The 27,305-nt window shown below is 41.1% G+C and overlaps 1 protein-coding gene across 1 annotated transcript in view; it reads right to left on the reverse strand.

Annotated features, from left to right (window-relative positions):
- The window catches only part of ARNT2 (aryl-hydrocarbon receptor nuclear translocator 2), a 72,392-nt gene that overhangs the window by 37,389 nt on the left and 7,698 nt on the right, over positions 1 to 27,305 (reverse strand). The window contains exons 3-7 of the mRNA XM_008947418.1: positions 24,099 to 24,312; positions 21,731 to 21,944; positions 3,145 to 3,247; positions 1,091 to 1,156; positions 683 to 768 (exon numbers count right to left, since the gene is read on the reverse strand). Coding sequence (XP_008945666.1) covers positions 683 to 768; positions 1,091 to 1,156; positions 3,145 to 3,247; positions 21,731 to 21,944; positions 24,099 to 24,312 — 683 coding nt within the window. The remainder of the gene's footprint in view (positions 1 to 682; positions 769 to 1,090; positions 1,157 to 3,144; positions 3,248 to 21,730; positions 21,945 to 24,098; positions 24,313 to 27,305) is intronic.

The raw sequence follows: 27,305 nt of genomic DNA on the forward strand, positions 1-27,305 counted from the left end.
CACATCCGCAGGCTGGTGTCTGCACACCACTGCACAGACTTGTTGCAAACCACCTCTTAGCACTCCTAATCCCTGGACAAATGTGATTTATGCTTGTGGTATACGACCACAAAAGGGCAGAACAACTCGTGGTTTGATTCATGCCAGCAGGCGCTGTCATACTGCAAACAGCCTCTTCAACTCCTGCAAATGCCAAGGTCAACTAACCCAGTTCATGATGACGTTTGGATGAGCTCCACTGTCTCCTTTTTGAATTTTTCAAAGGTAAATATTCCCATATGTAATAAGAGTTACAGTAGGTGAACATTTTCCTCTGTAGTTGAAAGCAATATGCCAAGACTTGTTTCCCAGAAAAACAGCCTCATAACAGAACTTATCACAAACACTGAACATTCTCCACTAACTCCACCACTGTGAAGCCTTTTGGCCCCAGCTGCTGCAATCCCACATTACTGACAGCTTCCACAGCTCTCTCTGTCAACGAAACTGAGAAGGGTTTCACATGGAAAAATGAGGAGGCCCAGAGTGAGTAAAACCAGGTGATTTCTTGGTATCAGAAGCTTCTCAAGATAAGACTGAATGGGTTACCCCATGGAAATTCAGCCTGGTTTTGTATCAGAAAAGGGACCCCAAGCCAGGTTTTCAACTGTCCTGCAGAGAGTTCAATGAGATAGACACACACCTGCTGGTGGCCAGGCTTTGATGTAGCCAGTGCAATGGACAACTGCATACTGTGCTTCGCCCTCTTTTACTGGGCCAAGGCCGTTCCTAAATGAAAAGGAAACACAGAAATATCACATTGACTGCCATGCAGAATAACTTTATGTTTTTAAATCACTACTAATGATTTACTTTACATTTGTAAGTCTGAAACAACCTGCTGTCAACCTAGAGCTCTGTACAACATCAGCTCCATGACAAAGCTATTCACGCCTTACTTGTTTTCTGTAATACTTCTTGGAAGTGCTATTTCATGCTGTGTGCTAATGTAGATGTTTATCCAGGCAGTACTCCATTGAGCACTAGACCAGTGGGAAATAGGAGTGCTTATTATGGCCACTAACTGTTTGGGTAAATTAAGTAATAGTACCTGTATCTTTTTCTCATGGTGGTTATTCTGTTCAGAGGTAAATGATCCAGAGGAGCATTTCCACACCTAAAAGTAAATTAATATTTGAAAGGGCTCAAAACTGAATATAAATAGCCAAGACGAAAATTCCTTTTAGGACCTTTATTCATATACATAAGTAGGCAATAATAGATATGTATTTCTGACAGCAAGTCACAGATTCATGTTTTCTTAGAAGTTGCTGTTTCCACAGTCTAAGCTTTTTGAGTGTGCTACAAATACTTTATTTTATAAAGAAAAATAGACGAGACTATGAAAAGATTCCCTCCCACTCCCCCAAACCTACTTGAAATAAATGTTCCAAGAGTGGCTGAAGAATAGATACACTTTAAAACACTATCAAACAGGGATGAAAACTAGAGAAAATTTAAGTCAGGCCTTCAAATACCCACACAAAACAATCTCAGCATTCCAGTAGCTTCCCTGGACAGAGCATTTTGCCTGCCATATAACTGCTACAATGTTAGCTTATATTAATCTAACTTTTGCAAGAACAGACTAATTACACTGTCAAGTAACTTTGACACTTGTTCATGTATATTTTATGATATTTCTAACTATGCCTAACTGTATAATTTTAACAATCCACTCGAAGCTAAGTAAATAGTTTGAAGGGTAAAATCAGTTCATTCTCAATGGAAAAAAGAACAATAACAATGAAGTAATCACAAGGAAAGTTCACATTATTTGAGGCTCGTTCTTCCCACAAAGTGTTTTTTTTTAATTGTTATTATTCTTTTTATCTTTTTTTTTTTTTTTAATACCAGTCACTGCCAACGAGAAGGAATGAACAACTAAAATAAGATTCAGAATTACAAAAACAATGGGGCTACCAACATGTATAAAATTCTTCTCATGCACTGCAGTTTACAGAATCAGGGTGCTAGGAAGTAACTGCAATCTGAAATGTTTTAGAAGCTGGGAAACAACTGTAAACAAGACATTAGGCCTCATTCCCTTTGCACAAAAAAAATCATCCTCACACAAGTACTAGGTGCAGCTTGGAGGAAAACAATGTTCCAAGCATGTCTCTGCCAGGTTGTATTTCTTTCCCCAAGGTTAAGGGAGGAAAAGGAGCTATAGCTTTGAAGTCTAATCTGGCAGGTGTGAAGTAAACCCCTTACAAAGCCACCAGAGAGCCATACATTCAGCTACCTCACATGACTGGAAGAAAATCCACCACATAACCAAAGTACAGGCATCTGTTGTAACGTGCCCAGTGCTTTGCTTTGTGTATTTCATTCCATAATAAATTCTGGATTATCTGGTTTCAACACATACATAGGATATAGGCTGCAGATGTAATTATGTACTTTCCCCCCATACCACACAGAAATTTACTGCAATAGCAACAGGCATTTCATCCCGTTAGCACTCCAAGAGAAGTGCCCACAAGATCCAGTCAGAAAGCACTGAGCAGGCAGATCTCTTTAAAGAAGCCCAAGCAATGCAGGAGAAGCTGGAAAACTGCAAAATAAAATCCCTCTAACAATTACTCATTCATCTAGCATCAACCAGCTGACATCTGGTTAATTCATACCAGGCTTAGGTTAATTCTTACATAGCTGGCAAGTTTGCAACTGAATTCCTGTTTGTCTTCAAGATTCTTTTAATATTATTGGTTTGTTGAAAAAATACACAGAGTTGGACTTTCATTACATTTGTGAAAGCTTTGTTCCCAAAGAACTGATTTGAGTAATTGGACTAGAAGAGGACAATGGCTTACATTCCAGAGGTGAAGTTGTCATGAAGTTCTCTAGGGAGAGAATCCTTCACCCCACTCTGATAAAAATAACTGCAACACTCAAATGAGGTGCTGTTTTGTCATTAATCATAAAGTAAGGTAGGTGTCAGTTTTACTCCCATTCCAAAACCAAGCATTCTGGAAATGCTTAATGGGAGTGTGTCATTACAGCTTCATTTCTTAAGCAAGGTCAAATTAGTGCAAGAAAATGTCTGAAGTCTAATCTGAGACAGGCCTGGAACCATCACAGGGATACAAGGTAGATGCATACCTCATCCTGCAAATGAAGGAGCGCCTTGATCCCATGCACATTCTCATTGAAGACTGCTGACCCTCCTTCTTCACTGTGCCAGTCTTCAAGTCTAGGATTCGTCCTAGAAAAGCCAAGGAGAGCAACTGACGTTCAATACATAAATTTAACTCCACTTACTACAACCCAAGATGGCAGTAAGTTTGTATGCTAAATGACATTAGTCCAGTTAGGGGGAAAAAATACCAACAAAACATCCTGATCCCGCTCTCACATCGGTTGTATGCTGGCTTAACTAATGATTTCAGCAAAGCTGACTCTGAGACACAATGGTGACGCTCTTTTCTCTGTTGGCCCAAGACCAACTTCCAAGGCAGGGTCAAATGTCTGGAGGCAGACAAAACAATGACAGCAAGCACAGCTTTTTGACTTGATCTGCTTGCTCCACTCTTTACCAGAACTGTAGATAAATCAACATGCATCATTTCCCTGACAGCTGCTCTTCTTTCCCCATGCTCTTGCATCTACCCAGAACACTCCCACCATAATACCACCTCACATATTCAGGACTGTGATGATGGTAAGGAATACAGAAGACCAAGTTTTTCTCCTTGACACTGAGATATAGAATATGTCACAGCAGCACTTTTGGTGGGGCCCTTTCAGAGCTGATAAACATACAAACACATTTTTAAAGCTAATTTTCAGCTGGATCAGTGAGATGACCTGACTCTCCACACAGCACCATGAGGCTTTGCAAGGTCCATGGCTGGACTCTGCTGATCAGTGTAAGCTGACTACAAACACACCCCACAGACACAGCACGAAAAAGGGATGACAGCAACCAATTCATCCCAAGAGAGGACAGGATGGAGGGAGCACTCAGTTGATGCTCCTACAGTAAGTTGGGGTGGTCTTTATTAAAAAAACAAAGGTAGCAACAGATTAACCTTTCCGTTCTCCTGAGACAAAACAGAAGGCAGCAGTTACTACAGATAAGTTCAGATCAGTGATGGTAGAGCACAGGTATCACCTTGAATCTTACTGTTATTGTCAAGAAAGTAACAGAAGGGACTTCTGCATCTACAGCTCAGTTGCTAACAGATGACAACAAAATCTTGCACATTAGTAACACAGACTAGAAATGGTGCTGGCCCAGATCCACAACGCTTCAGGGCTGGACACAGCCACAGAAGTGACAGCGGGCACGAGAAACGCAGTGGAACAGCTGCTGGGCAATGAAATGACAGCCACCAGTGCTGAGGACACATGGCCATGAGCAAAAATGCATGTTTAAGGTAGCTACGGTACCTTTCAATAATTGAAACCATATAGGCTGTGATATAACTAGCCCGGTTTACAGCAGTATAAGATACCATACTCTGACTGGGCTAAATTGAAGAAATCATGCAGAATACTTTCAAAGTCTCATCAGATTTCCTCAAAGTCTCTGTCCAAGAATTAAGTTCTGAAATAATCCTGCTGCCAAACATTAATTTCAGAATTATTTTAACTGAAAACACTTACCTCCATCCATGAATGGGAATCAAATCACCACAAAACAGTTTAAAGATCATTATTTTACATAAAGACCTAAGCGGCAGCATTTTACTCTTAAGGTATACTAAAGATAACTACTTCTGAGGAAATCCATCCTTGTTGACAGAACACCATTTGGTGTATCTCCAAGGTGTGTATCAGGTGGTTAAGAAGTTAGCAAGCTTGGAAGTAACTCCCAAAGATACTTCAATCCACAGCATTGGGCTATATATTAATTAATATAGATATACAATTCATATATGAGCTGGGAAATACAGTAGTATGATTTTTCCCAGCTCTGTCACACTAATCCTATGGTGTAGGATGAATCTGAAGTTCAAACACACTTCCATTCCCTGTATCAGAGAGTCTCTTTGTCTCATTTTCTATATCCAAAGCCAGAGTCTTTCCCCATCCTCTCAACTAATCAATTAATTTAGGGAAATAGAACACCATTAGGCATTGAGGCAAACTGACTCACAACTGAATGTGACACATGATCAAGTAAATAAAGACAGAATATATATTCAGGACTGTCCAGTGGCTGTCCATATGTGCACACAAGCCCAATCCAATCATTAAAAGCATTGTTTTTAGCTCTTAAGACACAATATCTTTGTCATACACATAAATAACAGATGAGTTTACATGAATCTTTTTTTTCTATTCCAATATAAATTCTTGAAGCAACACTAATAACCAGAAGGCAGTGACAGTGAACATAAACAGCTAACAGAACTGTGTCAGGCTTTATCACCCAAGAGACTCTATAGAAATAAGTATACTTCAGAGTTATGTGGCCACTAAGCCTAAAATTGCTGACACGTGTTCCTTTGGCAAGTCTGGAACCCGCGACAACAAAAGTCATAGTTTTTAAATTTAGCTTTTGTTTGGCAATGTCTTAGAAATATGTACCAGATAACAAATAGTAGTCTAAATTTTGCCCTGACTTACAAAATCACTGCAGGGGGTATGTGGGGGGGTATGAGTCAGAGAAGCATTTGGTACATAGATATTATGACACAGCTCTTTCAGCAGCTTGTTTCAATAGTCCATCGTGTGTGTCTGTGTGTTAACCTTGTAGAGTTCCAACAATGTAGTGTAGATTTTGAGAAGGAACGAGCAGCTTGTGTCTCATATATTATTAGAAGCTTATGATCAAACCATATGAAAGAGAGGAAGAATTACAGCTGAAGAGACTAAGGACAAAGCTTTCAATTTAGCTCAGACCAGCCTGTCAGTGCACTCCATGGGCTAAAATGCATCTCCAAAGACACGAAATATGAGGGCCTGTATCTCTGTTGGACCTTTTAAGCTAATATTGGTGTTGCCAGGTGTGTAGACCATATCTGGGAGAGTAAATCGGGAAACAATCCACTGTGAGGTCTGTATGCAGCCAGTGTGGCCATGCAGCACAGGTAGCTTTGGAAAAAGGAACGGGTGTAACACTCCCAAGTGCTCGCACCCTGTGTCTGCCCACGGTCTTGCATACATGCCACCAACAGCTCCCTCCTTTTGGAGACCTCTCCTGCTTAATGATGCCAATCCAGGTGCAGTGTTAATCCTTTTTACGTGCTAACTACTCAAAAAAAAAAAACAAAACACCAACTTCATTCCTAGAACTAGACTTCCAGCACTTAGCTTTTACCAGTTAAGTCTAAAGACGTGTGGAGAGACAAAAAACAGTGAAGTCAGGACAAGCTGGAGTTCTACAACAGTATTTCTGGTGACTTCTTATTGCTATGGCAATCTGCAACTGTGATAATACATCACCCGGTCTCAAGACAAAACTCAGACCCGTTTCTCCTCAGGCTTCTCACCACTCCACAGCTGACTCTGAGAAAGGCCAGCAGAGAATTGCAAAATCATCTTCTACCGGCTTTAATATCATCTACAGTTGGTTGCAGCTGCTCATGTGATGGACCTTGGCAGGTCCCACAGTGCAGTCAAGCAAACTGGCGTAAATCACAACTCGGTGTCATACAGACAGCTCAGTTCAAGGAGGTGGCATGCTCTGATGACAGCTCTGTCACGAACCATAAAACATTCCTATCTCCATGTGTTCCTGCATCTTTTACACTGGTGCTGCCACCTTGATGATAACGGCCCATTTAGCTATTTCCAAAGGAAACACACAAAAAGTACCTTTGATGTAAAAGTTGGTGATTATATTCTTATTAAAAAGAAACATTCTAGGATGCTCTGACAGCTTTTGCTAGCTGAACAGTGCACATGTGCACTTTTAAAATTTCTTCTAGTTTCTTCGGAAGAACAGTTTTTACAAGCTAGTGCCACCACCCGCTGGATCCCTTACGAGCTCTCCCATAAACTGGTAATTGCTTGCAGTTCATTTTCATCTTAAACTTTTCCCCTCTCCAGCTCCAGACACAACCCTCAGACACAGCAAGTACAGGATGCTCGTCTCCATCACAGCACTGCTGTGACTGACACTGCTGCTGTCTTATCACCAGTTACAGCACCTGCACAGCTTGGAGGAAACCAGAGCTTACTCTGCTGCAAAAGAGAAAGCAAATAAATAAAACTGGCACATAAATCTCTCTGGTTGGTCTGGGTGCAATTCATAATTTGTTGAAATCTACCCACTACAGCTGCCATTCAGAAGGCAGTACTGCTTAAACCTGTAATAATCCAGTTGTCCTCTGAGCAGGAACCCACCATGAGACCCAGGAACCTGATGTCAGCTGTCAGTACCGGAAAGGACTGTCAGAGGGGCCCACAGAGGAGGGGCAATGTGCAAGAGAGTCATCATTTTGTGAGAATTAGAGAAGCCAGATAAAGTTCTTCACACTGAAGAGGTTACTTAGTAGCCAGCTGAAGTACTGAGGATATAAGCCAGAAACGTTCTCTTCCTGTTATGCTGCAGCATGTTTTCAAAGATGCTCTGAAAACATCCTCATAATGATCAAAGGGGCAAATGTTCATACTGGGACTGATACACCCCTTGTGTGTGCAAACAGTGAACACCTTACACACAAACCATCCCCTTTTGGATCTCCGATCGCCACTGTGAATGCTCAGAGACCTTTTCTGTGTTTGCAATGTTTGAGATGAACCTAAGCCAAGGATTGGCCTGGGCTACTGAAGGTTCATGGGGTTTCAAATCTGGGAGTTTGGCTCAAATCCTCCTTTTACACAATAGCACCAGCCTGTTAGAAAATTTGTTCCTCCATGTTTAAGCACTGCATGCTAAGGTTTATAGCCTGCTAATCAAACACAGTCTGTTCTTTGTTACTTCTTCCAGGGTTTGTTTTTTTCATTGGGGCTGTGGGGTTTTTTTTTGTGGATTAAAATATCCATAAGCTTCAATACCTAATTCTACCACAAATGCTTTCCCTGCTGGATTCCCAGAGCCTGAGAACCCTATAGCCTGTAATTAGAGTGATTGTTACATGAGGGCATTCTTCTGCAGAAATTTCAGTGCAAGTCGGAATGGCTGCCTCTAAGAACAATCAGTATTCACATCCACTTTGCAGCATGGCAATAACCCTCTTTTGCAGAAAAAGGCTACCACCTGTTTACAAAGATCAGAAGAAATTTGTTTTGGCTTCATGCACACAAAAATATTGTTGGCATAGTACGTGATACAATTTTTCATTTCCCTCTAAATTATCAGTAGATGGACTACTGTCTTGCGAACAGCCTTGAACCTGATAAGGAAACAGTCTGAATTAATATATGGAGCCTCACCATGCCCTCAATATCTTCAGCAACCCAGCAAGCTTCATCCTGTAGTTGATAATGTCTTGTCTTACAACGAACAAGTTAGATATTTCATAATTAATTTCAGCCACCAGATTGTCTACATATTTCTTTCCAGGCAAAATAAAATAAAGGATAAACGAAGTTTGGTTTGGACATGATAACAAAAGATGACTTTGTGTTCATCAAAAATACTCCACAGGCTACTCTGGGAAGACAAACAGGACACAGGAATACTGCACCCAAACATCCTTATGAAAACTAAAATCATCTTTATCTAGCTATAAAAACAGAAAAAGTAAGACAAGGATGCAGGAAAACAAGAGGAAATAATTAAAAATAAAAGCAAAGTGATGGTCAAGGTACTGATGCTTCCGGACACAGCTCCAAATGTAAGCTGACCCTCAAACTGAAGAGTCAGAGAACAAAGAACTTCTTCTGTGGTGATGGTCTCTATTTGTACATTACATCTTTAGAAACCAGTGGCAGAGACCAGCCTAGAGATGCATGTCCTCAACTAAAACTACCAGCTGCCAGCCCATCATGCAGAAGTGCAGCACTGCAAATGAGCTATTTATCACCAGTAGGGAGGCAGCACAGAAAAGGCTTTATTGCTCCTGAGTGCAGCATCAAAAGCCAGCTCTGTTACTGTACCTGGGGACACGAAAGATGTGCAAGAACGCAGCAAGCAGTTTACACAAATGCACCAACTACAGCAGAGCATCCACCTCTACACCAACTGAGGTATTCAGCTGGCAGAGTTCCTCTTGAGAACAATGGATGCATTATGAATACATAAACAAAATGCCTTCAAAAAGAAGATGAAATAGCCTAAATTTGATCAATTTATATTAAATTACTCTTGATGGGCTCATGCCAGAACAAAGCAAAAATTGTGCATTAATTCAACAATTAAAAGAAAATTAAAACCTTTAAAAATTTATACCCTTATAATTGTAAGGGATAAAATTCTATCTCATTATCTCATTTTTAATGCAGCTCAGCAAGTGCTTTAATCTCTATTAAGTTTAATAACTATATAGCTGCCCTGTGGATCCCAATATAAAAAAAAAAATTACAGATGATCTAAGAAGACATTAAGAATCAAAACTGAAATGCAAACACAGTATTTGAAGGCTCCCCTTTCAGGAACTCACATTTACATAAACCAGAAGCAGCTCACAATATGCAGATAAAACAATATACACATTTTAAAAAAAAAATCATGTTCACACAGCTCTTCTCTTAGCATTCTGAGTTTCATTATTTACATAAAGGTACTAAAGCACAGACATATCTATCATGCACACACACCTATTAGAGTACACAGTCCCTGTCCTGAACGTTCGAGTTCCTGCCTGAGCTCTCCATGCAAATAAGTGTTGTAGCTGCACTGTTAGCAGTGTACACAGTTTTAATTCACATGTGGAAAGGGTCTGTTTTCCAGACTGTCTCCCCTATAGATGCAGGAGCCCCTGGGTTCTGTCTGGTAGCACAGGTCATCCCTTCCTGGTATCCCAGCCTTTATGGGCCATAATCACAAATTCAATCCCTGTCCCTGAAGCTCAGGACATGGTGAGAGGTGGAGAAGAACATAATCCTGATCACGTGGAGATGTTCAATGAGATCTAAATAACTCCTGATACTAAAATCATGATCCTACCAAATCTTTCAAGGAGTGGGATCAGCAGAACTTTGAAGGAGGTAGCACTGCTGGTGGGAACAAGTTCTTCCCACGCACACTTCCCAGCTGGTCTGACTGTACAGAGAATGGGACATCCCCACAGATCACTGTACCCTACCAGCAAGTCTGTACAGCAAGCCAATACTCATACCCCTGTCCCCTGCCATATAGGATCTTGTGCCCTGGTCCAACTTCTCCAGAAGAACAAAGCCATGGGGACTTCGGCATACCAATATCCCTCAGGAATACAGTACAACTGTAAAAATCAGTCAGCCCCACTCAGCCTGGAACAACAGCAGGGACCACACAGGACTCCCCAGCTGTCATTACACTACACACATATCAACCAAGAAGCTTGTAGGATGGCAGGAACAAAACACAGTTGCTCTTGCTCCAAAGCTGGCAGCGCCTTCCACCCAGATGTTATGAGACAGCTTTAGCTCTCACAGGCTGGACCTTCACTGCTCTCCTGTGCTGGCTTGAACATGCAGCAGGAGCCAGCACCATATCCCCACCCCACTGCACGTACCACTACATCACAGAGCATCACTAACACACTCAGAAACAGAGCAGGATACAAAATAGGCAACTGGCTCCAAGCATGTATTTGCTATTGGTAATTGTTGTTGTCCACATCTTTAATCCTGTTGTGAAGATGAGGACATTGAAACACAAAGGAATGATTTCTCTTGCTTGTGGTCAGCCAGCAGGGGAGGTGCAGCTAGGAACACAGTCCAAGCTTATATAAGCAACGCAGTTCTCAATGCACTGTAGCTGTAGATAAAAATTCTCAATAATATAATCCACACTGATTCTCAGAAAGTCCATAAAAAACTCTTGACAACTACATGCTTATCAGGGCATAATCAGCTTAAATGACAAAAAACCCTGATTACACTTGTAAAAGACAACAGGCTGGGCAGTTGATTATTCTTTCTTTACATCCAGTGATAACCTCTTGATGTATCAGAATAGAACCTGAAAGAAATTAGCCCAAATAAGGAAAGGAAATTTCCCTTGAATCCAATACTCCACTTTCATGATGCTACTTAGAACCAGCACATGCTCTCTATTGCTCATTTTTCCCTCCGCACTCATGAAAAAATTCCTGAACTACCTATCCTGTAACGATGGCTAATGTTCCACTTGCAAATATAAACCATCAAAACTCACTCTCTCGCTAGCCTAGCTTCTCAGGGGGACTATTTGAACTTCTCTAAATATGTTAAGGTTTACATCATCTAATTGCAAAAGGCGTTGTATAAGCACTAGAGTCAAGTTATGACATTCTCACAATAGAATGAAGAGTTGATCCAATCAAAAGCAAAGTTAAAAAAAATTAAAAGAAAGTAATGCAATTGAAATGTAGCTATTTTTAAATATCTGTCTGTCCCCTACTTACCAGCTGGAGACAGTGACCCACAAAGGGGGAATTGGAAAGCTTTCTCACCCCCTCTTGTTTTTCAATAAGAAACCCCTCGCATTACACAGCTGTTTGCTTAATACAACTTATTCTTATAAAAGCTCATGAGGCCAAAATGTCTCTGCTGTGTCTGCCTTCATGTTTGACTAACCAGTATGCATCATGTAATTCTCCACACTGTTGGGCAAATATGCATCATTTTAATTAAATTAAAAAGGAAACTATGCGAGCTTTTGAGCCTTGCCATTGAGTTAATTTGAAGGGACTATCTGAAGGGATAGTGTTACAGATCACATGCAAGTTTCTCTGCTGATGGACCTGGAAAAACTGGACAAAAAAAACCAAGCAAGTAATTCAAAGCACATGTTGAAAGTTAAGTTATAACACACACACACAAAAAAAAAAGTTAAGGATTAAATGCATTTTGAACTCACAACAATGGTTATCTTATGCATGGGAAATACTCAGCATACCAAATAAAACAGCTTATAGAAGCCCATACAGAGGTGTAAGCTCTCCCTACACACAGATACAACAGCAACTGCCTCCAGTTCCAGTTCCCTGTCTGTAAAGCAGAATGATGATCCTCTTTTTTCATCCTTGCATTGTCCCTTTAAACTTGAGCAGCAGAAGCTTTATCTTGCTATACACTTGCCTAAGTCCCAACACAGCCACATTCTGAGCTCCACAGGTACTCTCAGGGTCAGTCACTAGACAAGTATCACCCAATTCATGGTTCCATGAGCTTGGCAGCTGGGGTAACACTTCAGTTATACTTATCAGATGTACCTGAAGGAAAATCTGAGCTAGAGAAAATTAGCATACCAAGGCCTGCCAGCGATCCCAGACACAAAGGGCTGCTCAAAAGAGCAGACTTTCTATAACTCAAAAAAGGATGGAAAACCCCAGAAACAGTTACTCCAAAGCACCAACAGCAGAGACTCCCATGACAGAACAGCTACCCAAAATAACTCTGCAATGGTAACTCCTTTACCTTTCACAGCCGCATAATAAATCAGTAGAAAAAAGTTTTAAGTAGCTTCTAAATTAACCTATTTGTTTCAGTGAATGCTCAGCAGGAAGCTTCACTAAAAACACTTCTGCCAAAAACCCTTCAGCTCTTGGCATTCTAAATTACTTGTACCTCATTACCAACCTCAAAGAATTGGGATATATGCTTTATTAGTAAATACTGGTATTGTCTGGTTCTGAAATTTGGCTGTGGACTGTTCCACATGAGCCAGTGACATACCATGGATCAGTCCATTACAGGCAATAAATAATGACTGCAAGATGATGTTGTGAGGTATTTTGCTGGGGACAGAGTATATGACAAGGGAGAGATAAAAGGGAGAACAAAAGGCCCAGGGATACTGTCTGGTTGTTTCTGCAGGCTACTTCTTTAGTTCAATCAAAATAAGGTGTGTGGGGCAAAACATCATTATAGGTTTTAGTTCTATTTTTGAAGACTCAAGACACAAATTACATGCAGAAGTCTCCCTACTACGAAAACAGAAGAAAGTCTGATGATGTAAGTTCAGATGTAAGGCACTACAATAAAACAGAGCAAAGCACAGAAAACTGACAGTGGCCATGTCACCACCCTGGTTCCGTGCTGCCATATGAAGGGCTTGTCCCTTCATGCAGCTCTGTGCAGGGAATCCATGGGGAGCAAGTGGGTGCTGTGGACTCTGTGAGCTGGTGGAAGGCCAGGGAAGGATCAGAGAGCATGGAAGTCCTGCCTCTGCTGTCCCAGTATAGGGGAGCTATAGGAGAGCTTCAGCTAAGGAAAGAGCAACGACAGCAGCATGGGATAAGTCAGTTATGCCCCTTTTGAGGTAAGCAGACAGGTAGAACACTATCACTCCCAGGCACCACTCCTCCCTCTGCCTCCCTAGTTGCGTTGATATAACTCATCATGCAATAATAAAATATTTTAGTGCATTCTATTAACTTAACTGAGACAACAGAACATTCAAAGTAGGCTAAAGGAAAAGCTAGGACTCCACAGGGCAGATGTTAAGGCTAATTCTGCACCCTCCCAGCATCTGTGGTGTTCCTATCAAAGCAGTGAAGCACCTGAGATTTACAGAGGGTTGCAAGCAGGGCCAGTGCCAAAAGGCTCCAAGGGGCACACTCGGACTGCTTCATTGGCAATGTATTAACCAAAGATGTTGGTCAGGTATTTGTGAAACACTAGTATTTTTTAAAGGGGGGTGGGCTTAGGCAGAAATCACTAACTCCATATATTTCACCACGTTTAACAAAATAGAGCAGGTTGAATAAATATTGAACATTTAATAAAAACCACTACCTCTTGAAACCCAGCAGCTGAAAATGATCCAGTCAAACATCTGTGATAACAGACCTAAGTATGTAGCAGTTTCTAAGTGAGAAACTCAAGGTGAAGACTGAAGAGAAATAACAGCCACAAAACCCACTTGCACATGCATGCCCAAACACCTGAAAATTCACCCTAAAGCATTCTCTAATGCTAATCAGATGTAATAAGTCCATCTCAGAGTACTAGCCTAAAGTTGCTTCCTTATTTTGGTAAAAACACATACTGACCTCTTTAAACCATCATTATAATTGCCAAAGTAATTGGAAAAAATGCAGCTTATTATCACCAGTCTTCCTTCCAGTGCTCTCCACCCAAACAGAGTGTCTCAGCAGCAAGGAGACCACTGGGTCACTGGGTCTCTGTGTTTGTGTAGGAGCTGCTTTATGAACCGTTTTATACATAGCTGGCTTCTCCCAACATTGGGGATTTTTTTTCCCCCAGTAATAGCCCTGGAGACCAAAGTAAAACAAAATTCTCTTGGAGTAAGTTAGAGAGATTAAATGTACCATATGTTTAAAATACGATCATTTGAAAGTATTTTTTTGAGAGCAGACTGGGGTTTTCTTATTTCTGTGGTATTGTCTAGTGTGTCAAAGGTCAGAAATGGCACTCTAAGGCCTTAAAGTCCTCTTTCTCACATAAACAACACAAAAAGCTGAATTCCACCCTCTGCATTACCCCTGTAAGATCATGGGACCACAGATACTGGTCACACAGCCTCAACTGAATGAAGGATTTGTTTCACTCAGTCCAAGTGAAAACCAGGGTGATCCACTTGCAAAGGAAGCATAAAGTCATGTATGTGTAACTTAATGCACAGCATATTTAAAACATTCCTTGTCTTCCTTCTGGAGAGCCCAGCACATTCACAGACTTGGACACTTTCACCCACCCACTAAGCTTTTCTATTCTGTCACATGGAGTTGGCAAACTGTGCTGGATCAAACCAAATGACAACAGAAGCTGAACACACAGAGGCTTTGGGCATCACTTCTAAGCACACACTAGTGGGACAGCCAAGATGTACAGGACATACAGGCAGAGCTTCCTTGTTTCCTGCTCCTAACCATCTACTGCAGTAATTAATTTGATTGCAAACAGAATGGGGATGAAGGAAGCACAACATTCATTTCCTCCATCCTCCGTGTAAAAAAACCCACCAGCTGAATAGAAGAGGGTGGAAAACCCACAAATTCCTGTACTTGGCACTGTCCAAGCTCAGAGGCCATCTCTTGGTGGCACTGTGACCTTCCTGCTATGAGAACAATTGGTCCACAAAAACGCGGGCAGATTTTCTTCTTTGGAACAATGGCACGGCAAAGCGCTGGTGTGCATGGAAAGTCTTACATCTGAAACATCCTCTTCACTCTCCACAATCCCTGTGGGACCACATAACTTTGCTGAAAAACAGGTATCACATGGTGATCTGGTAGTTGTCAGCAACGAGCCAAATCTCTTCCGAGGTTTCACACTTAAAATAGGAAAACATGCTTTGTCAAAATTGTCTTTTTCTATAGTAAAACCAGACTGAAACCCAAAATACTCTGCTCACGTTAATCACTCAAATATTCTATACATGGCAGTACGTTTCCAGAATTCATGTCCTGAAAACAGGGGACAATCTCAGTGTTGAAGCATCTCTTTTCAAAAACCTCTCTGTTCCCTGCCACTGCAGGTGCAATAACCCTGGCGCAGCTGCCTCCGGCCTCCACCCTTCCAAGGAATAAAGTGAGGGGGGTGTGGGTATGTGCCTGTGGGTGGGTGGAAAATCCCATAAACTATTAAGAGTCAAGTTTCAGACAGTCCTGCAGAGACATTAAAGACTTCAGGACATCTCATATCATGTATATGGAAACTTTCTCTCCTCCTTATCCCGCCTGTTTTGCTGTATGTTGTTTACTGGGTGTCTGCCTGACTTCACCCTACAGATCGTTACATTTCATGGACAGTCCATGAAAACAGCTGATGAACTACTGTTTTATCATGGGATAAAAAGCACAAGTAGCTATCAGCTCTCTCTATAAACAAAAAGTTATGCAGCTCATTCCCTACCTGCCCAGAGGCTAATGGTCTTACTAGGTCAATCATCCTCTGCTAAGATGTTAAAAACTAAAATACTGCAATCTGGTTTTAATTCTCTGTACTCTGACTTTCTAAGCTGCAGGGCTGGGCACGTTTCAGAGACAGATGGTTCTTTAGGCTTCATGTACTTAAAAGACTTCATGGACAGAAAACTAAAAAAAAAAATAATCCGAAATCAACTACTATCAGTTGAAATAAGGCCTTTACACACAGAGTACCTTTCCAATGCATAAAAATCTGATAAATGTGCTCTTCAGAACCAAAGAGTAAAAAACAAAATCCCAAAGGAGTTTTACTACAGCTCCTTGTTTTGCTGGCTGTCTCAGGAAGGACACACTTCTCTGAACAAGAGATTTTTTCTTCTGTTTTTATTAAAAAAAAAAAAAAAAAAAAAGCTGTGTTAAGAACTCTGGGTAGAAAAACATCTATATTTTTGTATAAAATTTTGGGCACCAATAAAAATAGTCTTTTTTTGTTTTTAGAAATAGGCTGACCCAGTTTTTAACTGGATAAGGGGAAGCTCTGTGGGTTGGTAATATAGTGCAGAAGTCATTCTATTAATTAGATGTTTTGATAATACATTACTTTTTTATTAGACGTGAGTTTTACTGTTACTGATGATGATATTTAAGGCAAACCAGAATTATATTTGCCAGGACTGAATTTCTGGTCATGCCTCAAGTTAGTCTTTTAATTTCTTTGGAGAATTTTGCACATGAAGCCAAATAAGAGTCTCATCCAAGCTCTTCTCCATATCAGTTGGAGTCTCTCCTAAATCATTAATACAAGTCAGAGTTTAAAACAGTCATCATGAAGAAGAGCATATTTGCATTCACTGGCTGGCTCTGTGTATGAGAAGAATTCCCTCTCTCCTAAGAAAGATCATGTAGAAATCAGAGTTGGAAAATGGACACAGAAGTATAAGACAACTCACAGCACAAAAAACTCCTGCACAGATTTTTCAGGAAGAGTATCTACTGTAGTGAGAAGTTATTCCTGATCTTCTCTTTCATGTGGTTATTTACTGTGTTTTGAGCATTTCCCATCTGTTCAGTGCTGTGGAAAGCTTTACTTTGCTGCTCCACTGGTCTCTGGCACTGCCCTCCTCTGAGTTTAACACTATTCTTCTCATTTTTACAGACAATTTGACTTTGCTACAACATCTGAATTTTGTGGCTGTCTACAAACAGTGTTTTGTAACAGAAAGCTTTGAAGTTGGACAGAAAACTGCATGTGCTGAAACCACTATTGCAAGACAACATATTATTTGAAGGTTCTATGAGACAGGTTCCCCAATCCAAATCTCTGCTTGTGTAACACGAAGTGATGTTTCCATAATATTCCTGAACCACAGTGAATTGTCACACAATGGTCTTCTTTTCTGAAAAGGTACCTATCAGCTCAACTTTTGCTGTGGTCAGTCACCATTCCCATCATGAAGTTCTGCTTTTTTGTACTTAAAAAATATGGCAATAAAATACCATGCCAAGATTAAACTTGGCATACAAGTTCTGTCCAGGAGTAACCTCAATTAATCTTTCTCAGCTAGCAAATAAATTGACTTAGTCATTTCTAAATCGCTTGAAAATGAAAGCTGTGGAACTTATGGTTTTCATCATTTTCTTGCAGTCACAGGCCCACAATTTCGGCACCTCTTAACTACTCATCTAGAACAGTTTACAAGGACTCCTCCTGATCCTGAATGTCCTGAGGAGGCTTTGTGCCATGGATGAGATTACATATGCTGCTCCCTGCCCTGCCTTAGCTATAGAGAGAGGCTGGAGGAAGACGTTAGCTACATCTGGATTACCATGTGCTGTGCTGCTTGGAGCTCAGGACTGAGTATCATGTAGTTGGGCGTTTCCCATTTGCAGCACTGGAGATGCTGGCTGCAGGAAGAGGGACCTCACAGCCTTGACAAGCACATCTCAGACACGCCGTAGAATCATTTGGGAGTACTTCAGGCAACCATGCAGAGGTATCTATATTCCTCATTCTACGCTTTCCCAAGCTGCTTACAGAGAGTTAGACTAGCAAAATCAGTCTGCCAGAGTGCTCTCGAACTTTACATTTTAATGGAAGAAGAGTCTACTGCAATACTTGATCAGGCATTTTTTGGGGCGTAAATGTAGCACAGGTACTCTTCAAAAGCTGCTTTCCCTGGCACTTAGATTTAAGTTCTGTCTATTCTCTGTGCCACCAGAGATTTGCTGTCTGCAGCTGTTCAGAGGTTCTCACTTGTGTCAGGCTTCCACCGTACTGTGTGCTAGTCAGCCCTTCACAACTTCCAACTCTGAACCTGCATCTGAACCCAGCATCCATCAAGTTTCATCACTGCATCCTAAGGGCAAAGAGGTCTTTGCTAACGGATCCTGCTGTGGGAACTGATCTTCATCCATATTTGAAATGATTTGTTTTACCATCTGCAGATTTCCAAGAACAAAGAGGGAAAATAAATTATTACTTTGAATATCTGCCCCATTCTGATTAATCATGACTATGACGCATGTAAAGACTTCTTGGGAGCACTATTTGTTGCTATCCTCAAGTCTCAAATGCCATCTTTTCTAGAGCATTTCAAACCATACATACACTTCACAGTTCAGCTTTCCTGTTGCTACAATGTGTTTGCAATTAATGTACAATAAACAAGCAGACAATTGTTCCATTTCCAGGGATTAAAATCTCAAAGGATACAAAATGGAAAAGAAACTATCCATCCTTCTCCATATCCTGACAGTTAAAAATAGAGCAAGCAATTAACTCCCCAAACGTACTACATGGTTTAGGCCACAGTTAAGCAGCCGCTTCAATTTGGCATATGCTTTTATTGCTCCTGAAATCCTGCTCTCTACTCTCCTTACTCTTAACTATTGACCATCTGCTTCTCCTTGGTGGTAGCACAAGAGTTCAAGCACCCTACAATAAGGTGGGCCAAAGAGCTGTCTCTACCAAAACCAAGGGTTTTTTTGCTTAGCTTAGCTTTCGTCTGGGTCCCCTTGATGTGACTCATTGTAGTACCACATAAATGCCAAAGGAGGAGAGGGTGAGTTGAGGTGAGGATTGCATAAGCTGGTATGACTGCCAAAAAAAAAATGCTCATGCAACCACAGCCCCAGTCCCAGTCTTACCCCTGGGGGCAAATATGTGAGAAGGAGCCTGCTTTCTCCACCAGCTTGTTCTCTGTCACTCCCCTTTGGCAGTGGCAGCCTTCCACATTCTCAGGGTCTGGAGCAGCCTCTCTGGGTAGCAGGATGGCTAAGAGGTGCTGGGAAAACCCCAGTAATGCAGTGCTAATGGCCAGCACTTGTAACAGGACAAACAAATATAACCAAAGGACATTGCTCTGATCTGATGCAAGGGAAGTGAAGTTTCTCCTTTGTCAAGATGCTGTTGTTGCTTCCCCAGTTCAAGGGCTGAAGGAAGTTACATGGCTGAGAAGATGGACCCCGAGAAGATGAGAAGGACAGAAAAATAAAAATCATAACATATCATTACACTTTCACCTGCAAATCCACTCTTTTCCCTAAGCACATCCTGTGTTCAACAGCCAGAGGTCACTAGAAGATTCTCCTGCTGCCTGCAGTGAACTTCACTTTGAGCAGGAAAAACGTCAAATGCAGCCATAAAAGGTATCTCAAAGGAATAACAGTGAGGCTCAGGTACTGCTGCATGCTATTTATAAGCAAATTGGTGCTGGACTAACAGTTCTTAGAAAAGACTGCTGCTTGTATTGAATGGTACCTTACAGTGTCAAGGAAATGTAAGTTTAATATAACAAATCCAGAGCTTTCTGTTTATCTAGGTTCTCAACAAACTGATAAAAGTACTAGTAACTAAACAAATGTACTTCACCAGTCACATCTTTAAAACAAAACTCCTCAGAAAGCAGGACTATATTATGATGTCACTTGCTCTACACTAACTTTGTTAAAAAGCTAGAAAAATGTAGCAGACACCTTAAAAAAATGTTTGAAGACGATCTTATGAGAGATGGTGTACATGCATGCAACTGTATGTCTATGCTTGATTCAGAAGCAGACTGATGATTGTGTTCATGGCTTGTGAGATGTTCAGCTAGCCAAAAAATTGCCCTGTATATATAACTCCAATGACTGTAATTGAAAACTTGCACAACGTGCCCCATATAGTTAGGAGCAGTTACACACTGTTCTTACTCACACTTGGTTGGAACAGTTGTAACTACACACAGTCTCCAGCCCCTAAAAAGTATCCTACATCCAGCCTGTCTCTGCACCTTGAGGAGCATAGCTAAGCAGGCTACACTGGCTCTGAACAGGCTGATGCTTTTATCACACTGGGAAAGTGTTCAGCTGTCCATGTACAGCAGATTTACAGGACTCCTGTGACAATCTGACAACTCCAAAAGACTCAGGCAAGGAAACGATTTATCCCTATAAATACTATTATTTGAACTTCTCTTTCCACTGGCTACAGATGAGTTCAGTGTAAAAGCAAAGCACACAGTTAAAACTGGAAAAAGTAGAGCTGGGTTTTCAGAAGCTCTCTGTGTTCGCCTAGTCCTGCTCTAGTTTGAGCAGGTTAAGCCCCATACTTTTGGAAGTCAAAACATGACTGTTCACTAAGACTCTGAAATAATTGCTTCTTGGAGGAAGACGGTACGTACGTTAAAATGTTTTACATGCTACATAATAAAAAGAGAGGTTGTGCTTTTTTGCAAGTCTCATGGTATAAAACTCAGCTGGTTCACTCTGTCAGATTCCCCTAACTGTTCATTTCAATCCATCTGGATTTTCACCACAGAATTTTGCTTTGAGTTTCCAGTTTGAATACACGACAGCTCTGCCAAAACCACATCACATTCAAACCACAGGAAATCATGAATTTGGCACTGTTTTGACATGGAAGCTGTAAACAGCGTGCAGGTTCACTGAAAACTGGATCACTGTCCTTTGAGTTATGAAACACACCAAAACGTCCAGCAAACCAGGTCAGAATTCTGAATTACTAAAGCAAGAAGAAATTACGTGTCTTTTGCATGGATCAGGACTTTGTTATAAATATTTTCCCCTAGCTTTTTTCCTTCAGCTAGAAACACACTACATGGAAGAATCAGAAGTTGGGTTTCCTCCTTTCCGGGTTTGAGTTAGAACAGGATTTAGCTAATCCTCATAGCTCCAACATACACATATCCTATTAAAGACAGTGGTAGTTTCCCATTGGCATTCTTGAGTATAACTGTAAAAGCCAGAGTTATCCTGAAGGTAGGAATATGGTTTACTTTTATGTACAAAATGATAAATAGTCATCTTTTAGCTAACTTATACCACTGCTACAGGAGAAAGCCTCCCATTTAAAATCCACTAGATTTTCAGCTGCCAAACACTGGATCTTTTTTCACCAGGATTCCCGTTAGCAAACCACAAGGAATTTTTATGAAAATGGAAAAGTCTAAAGTATGATTTTTGTCTTCAAAATAAACACTGCCCTAAAGAAACACATATTTGTAAAGAAGTCACAAGTTCATTGAGGACGAAAGGAAAACAATCCAGATTTCCAGCCCAAGCCTGAAAACAATCCAGGCTCTAAACCTACCCAAGCCAGAAGTTTGAATGCAGAGCTACATGAAGGTGGTTTGACTCAAGTCAAACAAACATCAAGCAGAACGCTGTCAGGCAAAAGAAGATTTATATTAATGTACTGCCTGCAAGAAAATGCAGTTTAATCTTGCTGAATTTCATTTTTACCAGATTTTTAACCCAGGCATTTTAAACACCAGAAAAACTCTGCAGGGATCCGTAACACACAGAGCCATGTATCAGACATGTCTGACCTGTCATAGAGTTTTCAGATGTACACAGTTGCTCTCGCAGCTTTTCCACATCGTCTGGATGAACCTGTTCGTACAAAGTGCTGCCAAACCATTCAGACTGAGGCTGGTTCAGCACAGGAGTCACAGAATCTGACACGTAGATCACTCTTCCCGTCTCAGCTGCAACTACAAACAGGAACCCATCCGCAGCCTCCAGGATAAGATGTTTCAGCTCCTTCCAAAGAAAGGATTTGATCAGAATGTCAGCAAGGAAAGGTAATTAAATAACACATCTGTCACTGCCAAAGAATATTGTTTACTTGTGATCTTAGTAGCTGATCACAACCTAGGCAGAAATTTTCACCATCGTATTGATACAACAACACAGCCAAACTTGCAGCAAACCACAAACTGCTGATCTTAAAGACAAAACCCACTTTGTTTTCCTTTATTGCTTTTCATCTGAAGATTTCAATGCACTTTATGAAAACTAAGTAACTAAAACCCACTACATATTGTGTGATAGGCATCTAGCATTTAAAAACTAAAAAAGTTATTTTGGAGTACAAACAGAGGAAATGGACAGCTATAACTCATATGGCAAACTCACTCCTTAATTAAACATCCTGAATAATGTAACTGGAAAGAAACCAACAAGTCTTTCTGGTTTGTTTTTTTGTTCCCCCCCGCCCCCAAATGAGCTCTGTTTGTAAACTAAACAGGCACTGGATAAAAGGCAGAAAGTATAATGGGAACAAGGACAGGAATCCCCAGCCCCCCTCTCATTAGGGGGCCCGAGTCACTATGCAGGGAGGTTGTATCACTTCTTGCTTTCTTTTTCCAGCACATGAATATGAAGCCTCGAAGATCCCAAGGGTCTGTAACACGTCTGTCTTCAGCCTTTTCTTCACACAGTCCCCTGCTGGGTACTTCTGTCCTGAGACATCCACACATGCACCTGAGGTGCAGCACCCAGAGCCCCAACCCCACCCAAGTTGGGATTGGAAGGGGAACTGTAGGCAAGGTAATTGTGTCCCTTGCTTTGGGACACTGGGTTTAGACACCCCGTACCCTGAATGGCACAGGCAAACAGTGGTTTGTATGCATCACACAGAAACACCACCTCTGCGAAACAGAACTTGAAAACCTCTCACAGGAAAGGACACTAACCACCACCCCAATTTCTAGGAAACAAGCTTGAACAGCCTTTGACTGGTGGCTCCAGAGGCCACCCAAGCTTGTTAAGATACTGCATCTGGGGCTCAGACAGAGAGCTTTGGACAATCTGAGTCCCATCCAGGTTAGACAGCTCAGCACGTCTAGTGTGCAAATGGCAGATATTAGCCAATAAGGTGAGGCTCAACATCTGGTAAATTTTACTAAAGAAATTAATAACCCATTTCAACAGACCATCAACTTCTGCTACTTTGTTGTACAGAAAGCACATCAATTCTGAACCACTGAGGCAATAAAAAACCCTCACTGCATAGCTGGCTGCACAAGAGAGAATAATGAGACCTTGTTTGCATACATTATTAACAAAGATGAACATAAACTGTCATTCTGCAAGGTTCAAAAAACCCAAAATGTTGCTATGAGAAGTGACTAGGGTGCCCTACCAACAACCAGCTGAACAGCACAGTTCTCCAGAAACATACGTCAGGAGAGCCAGAGTCAGTGAAGATGTGAACACTGAGAGGTCAGCAGCAGCTGCTGTTTCTCTAATAGAAAGAAGTGTTGCCTCTAGCCATAACTTACATGTGTAAGTGCTTAAATCGTGCAAACCACAAAAATGCACATTACCCCCACGGGACTCTGAAAACAATGAAGGTGGTAGGAACTATCAGTGCACTCAGCTGGACACAGTTGTCCTTTGAGCACTGGGTGCATCTTCCTTCTTCCATGAAAAAATGTAACCAAGGAAGTACCTCAACCAGTACAGATGGGATTCATCTCTGCTCAGACCAGCTGCCAGGAACTTAGACATTAAGACTGAACCATTTTTAGCCTTCCTCTAAACCCAGGAGGGACAGGTAGGTCTTTCCAGATTGGTTTTACCTGTTTTAGAAAATCTTTGATAGGGTGGGAAAAAAACAGTTGTGGAGCCGAAAATTCCTTTCTAGTGATGAGAGGCAGCAAGTGACTTGCTTTTCACATGGACAGACCTCAATGGTAAGAGCCTCCATTTTGCTGCTTCAGAGAGAGAGATCTTTGTACAGTTAAAGTCAAGTCCAAACGCTTAGAACTGTCTGTATGCACACCTTGGATATGTAGCTTGTACCAGTTACTACACAACAGGGAAGGATAAAGTTAAGGCTCTACTCATGTCATTTCCTCATATACTCTTAGACCACAAACCAGAGAAAACAGACATTTGCAAAAAATCTACCTGTTCTGTAAGAAACGAAGGCTTGTAAGCTCCATCAGTAGACTTGTTCCCAGTGCCCCTCATGGACTTCATGTGTGAAACAGCCATCCTCAGGATTGTCAGCTTGTCAGGCTTACGAGCCAGCGCGCTACAAGTGGGCACCATATCAGACAGCTCGGTGATGTACTGCGTCATCTTATTTCTCCTGCGCCTCTCTATCTCACTGTGATTCTCCCTGAACGTTCAAAGAAACACCACACCAACAGAAAAGCAGACATGATCAGTGTAAGAATGTCAATTGGAGGTAGCGAATCCTAATGATTCGTTCTTATTTTGCTGTTTTTACCCCAGGAGAGCAAGTGCTTTACCAAGCTAAGCAGTTATCCCTCAGTCCACAGACAAAGAACCCAGGCCACAGAAGGATAAACATGAATTGCCCATAGCTGTGAAAAGAACTCATATTTCTAGCTATTGGCAAGTGGCCTTACTCTCTTAACCAGTTTAATCTCCTTTGGTTTAAGGACAAAAAATTAAGTAGAAAGATGTGAGGAACTGACAACTGCCACCTCCAGCCAAATTCCCAAATTCGCTATGATGAGTCTCACAGCTACCAGTCCTTGCTCAAGACGTTGGATATGCTTATGAAAGGTTTCTTGTAGAGGAAACCTCTCCCTAACAGCTGGATCAGGTCAGCAGTAAGTGTCAGCACTGACTTACAAAAAAACTCACTCCACAACAATGCTGATCTCCAGTCATGTAATGCTGTGTGGAACATCTCACATCCCTGTAGGGAGATGCTACATGCCTACAGGACCAGACTGCAGGACTGAGACCATATATGGTATAACAGTACATACAAAAAACCCCAATAAATAAGTAAAATGAGTACAAAATACAGTAAGTAAACATCTGTCTTGTCAGACATAAATCAGAATTTATGTTCAAGAACAGCACAGTAGGGAAATAACAATGACAGTACTTGATGCTGTCCCCCTTTGGGCTGAGCTCCAATGTTCTCATCGTTTATAGCAAACATATGACTGAGGTGGTGAGTCAAATGTGAGAATTCTCAAAATGGATAGTCACCAAAACCTTTCAGAACTAAAGGTCTGGGAATTCAGTTTTCCCACACTGTAAAGCACTGTTGCTTGATTGTTATTAAGAAATTACACCAACATCTACATCTGAAATGGTCCAAATGGACCTAGAATTCTTCAGTGCCTAGCACTTATTTTCCTCATACTGTACCTGTCAGATGGCAGCTAAATACAAGTACACGACAAGTACATGATGCTTCAGATGTCAAAGCAGCGTCTTCCACTGATTTCAATGAGCTGTGTATGGCATTTTCTTGTGGGATCGCTGGCAGATCCAACAAGATGTGAGAGGTGATCACTTGGAGAGTCCACCAGCATCAACCGGTACAATAACTTAACATTAAAAGAAACTGCAACACTCTTCTGAACTGACTCTTACAAAGACTCATAATCCAAGTAGAAGCTAGACTTGGCAAACTTTTTGCCTACTTTTAATAATGGAGCCTTTTCTTAAAATGCAGGAAAAAGCCAAGTTGTAGCATGCTGCTTTCTGAAACAGAGGAATGCATGGGCTTGCCCTGCTTTACAATGTGTATTCTGTTCCCAGACACAGAGGTTTCCATCCATGAGGCACTGTCTCCAGAAATCCACTTGTTAAGGCTACATGAAGAGTTATTACTCCTACCAATGCCTATCCTTACTATCTGATATCCAGGAAATCCAGCTGTGGGTGCCTGCAACGACAGCCCACGATCATTTGGTATATCACAGCCAATCCCTTTGGTTAAGGTCCTTATCTACTTAATTATCTATGAGACTGCAATGATGAATCTTTCTGTCTTAAACAGGTGATAAACAGCATTTGGGTGGGTCTGCACAGGAGAGAACAACGCCTGGGGGAGCTGGATCGTACACACAGACAAGCAGAACAGTTTGTGTGACAGCACACCTGTACACGTCAGCATATACATGCAGATAAATATGGACAAGGGGAAGAAAAATGCATTTTTACACGATGAAAGGCTGCTCTAAGTTCAGCATTTTCACAGAAATGGTGATCAAGAAAAGAGAGAGAGACAAAGAACACAAATATTCAACATATATTTGACATTTATAAATACATACTACATTGTCTGCTATTTTAATATTCCTGAACATTGAAAACAACAATTATAAATAGTAAACAAAGAGACTGCAAAAATTCCTGAGAAGAGAAGACGACCCAACAGTCCATTTCAGCTATAATCATAAAAGCTAAAAAGTCACAGTAGGTTAATCAACTGGCCATGAAAATGTTCAAGCAAAAAACCATGCTGAAACTAGTTCAAATTAAAACCCTTAAAAGAAAGACAGAGGCTGTGCTCCTCTTCCAAGAGTGTCTGCCCTAGGAACCCTGGCATTCATAAACATGTATACAGAACGATGGCCTAATTCTGTCACTTATAACTTTGTTTTTTGTAAATTTTGGAGGGATATTAAATTTTGGAAGACTGTGGGAGCTGATCCAAACGCACTTAGGTCCAGGGTTAGTATTTCTGATTTTAAGTCTTTTTGGAGCAGCCATCCCTCTTGATTTCTGATCAGTCAGAATGGCATCATATAAAATAAAAATGGGGACAAAACATACTTGATTTCCCTTTTTCCTGCCTGGCCACTCTTTCTGTGTCAGAAATACTTTGATCATCCTACCACCCAGAAACAAAATAACCAGCTCTCTAGGCTAGAGGCACACGTACTGAGTTCTTTTGGACACGAACATCCCTCTTTTTTTCTCTCAGCAGAAAAGCTCTACAGAACACGCCTACCTTGCAAACTTTTCCTTATCACCAGAGATTTGATCACCATCATACCTGGAAACAAAAGATAGTAAGTAAATCCACACGGGTTGTGCATTGCATGATAATCAACATACAGCAGAAAGCAAAGAGGTTCACAACTGCAAACTACTACAAATAACAGCAAGAAAAATGAGGGCATGAGAAAGACAAAGCAAAGTAAATGTAGAGTCTGATGAAACTTCCAAGCCATGCTGATTCAAAAGCTTCATCTGTATACTTAAAAAAGTTGGAGACATGGCTTTTTGCAAACACTTTGACATACACTTACTGCTTGGAAAACTTAAAAACCAGCACCATTACAGAAAACACCACTGAGCTTTTGTCGACAGCAGCTCATGAAATATTCATTGCTG

The sequence above is a fragment of the Merops nubicus genome, unplaced genomic scaffold (genome assembly GCF_000691845.1).
Source record: "Merops nubicus isolate BGI_N331 unplaced genomic scaffold, ASM69184v1 scaffold30249, whole genome shotgun sequence".
Taxonomy (NCBI): Eukaryota; Metazoa; Chordata; class Aves; order Coraciiformes; family Meropidae; genus Merops; species Merops nubicus.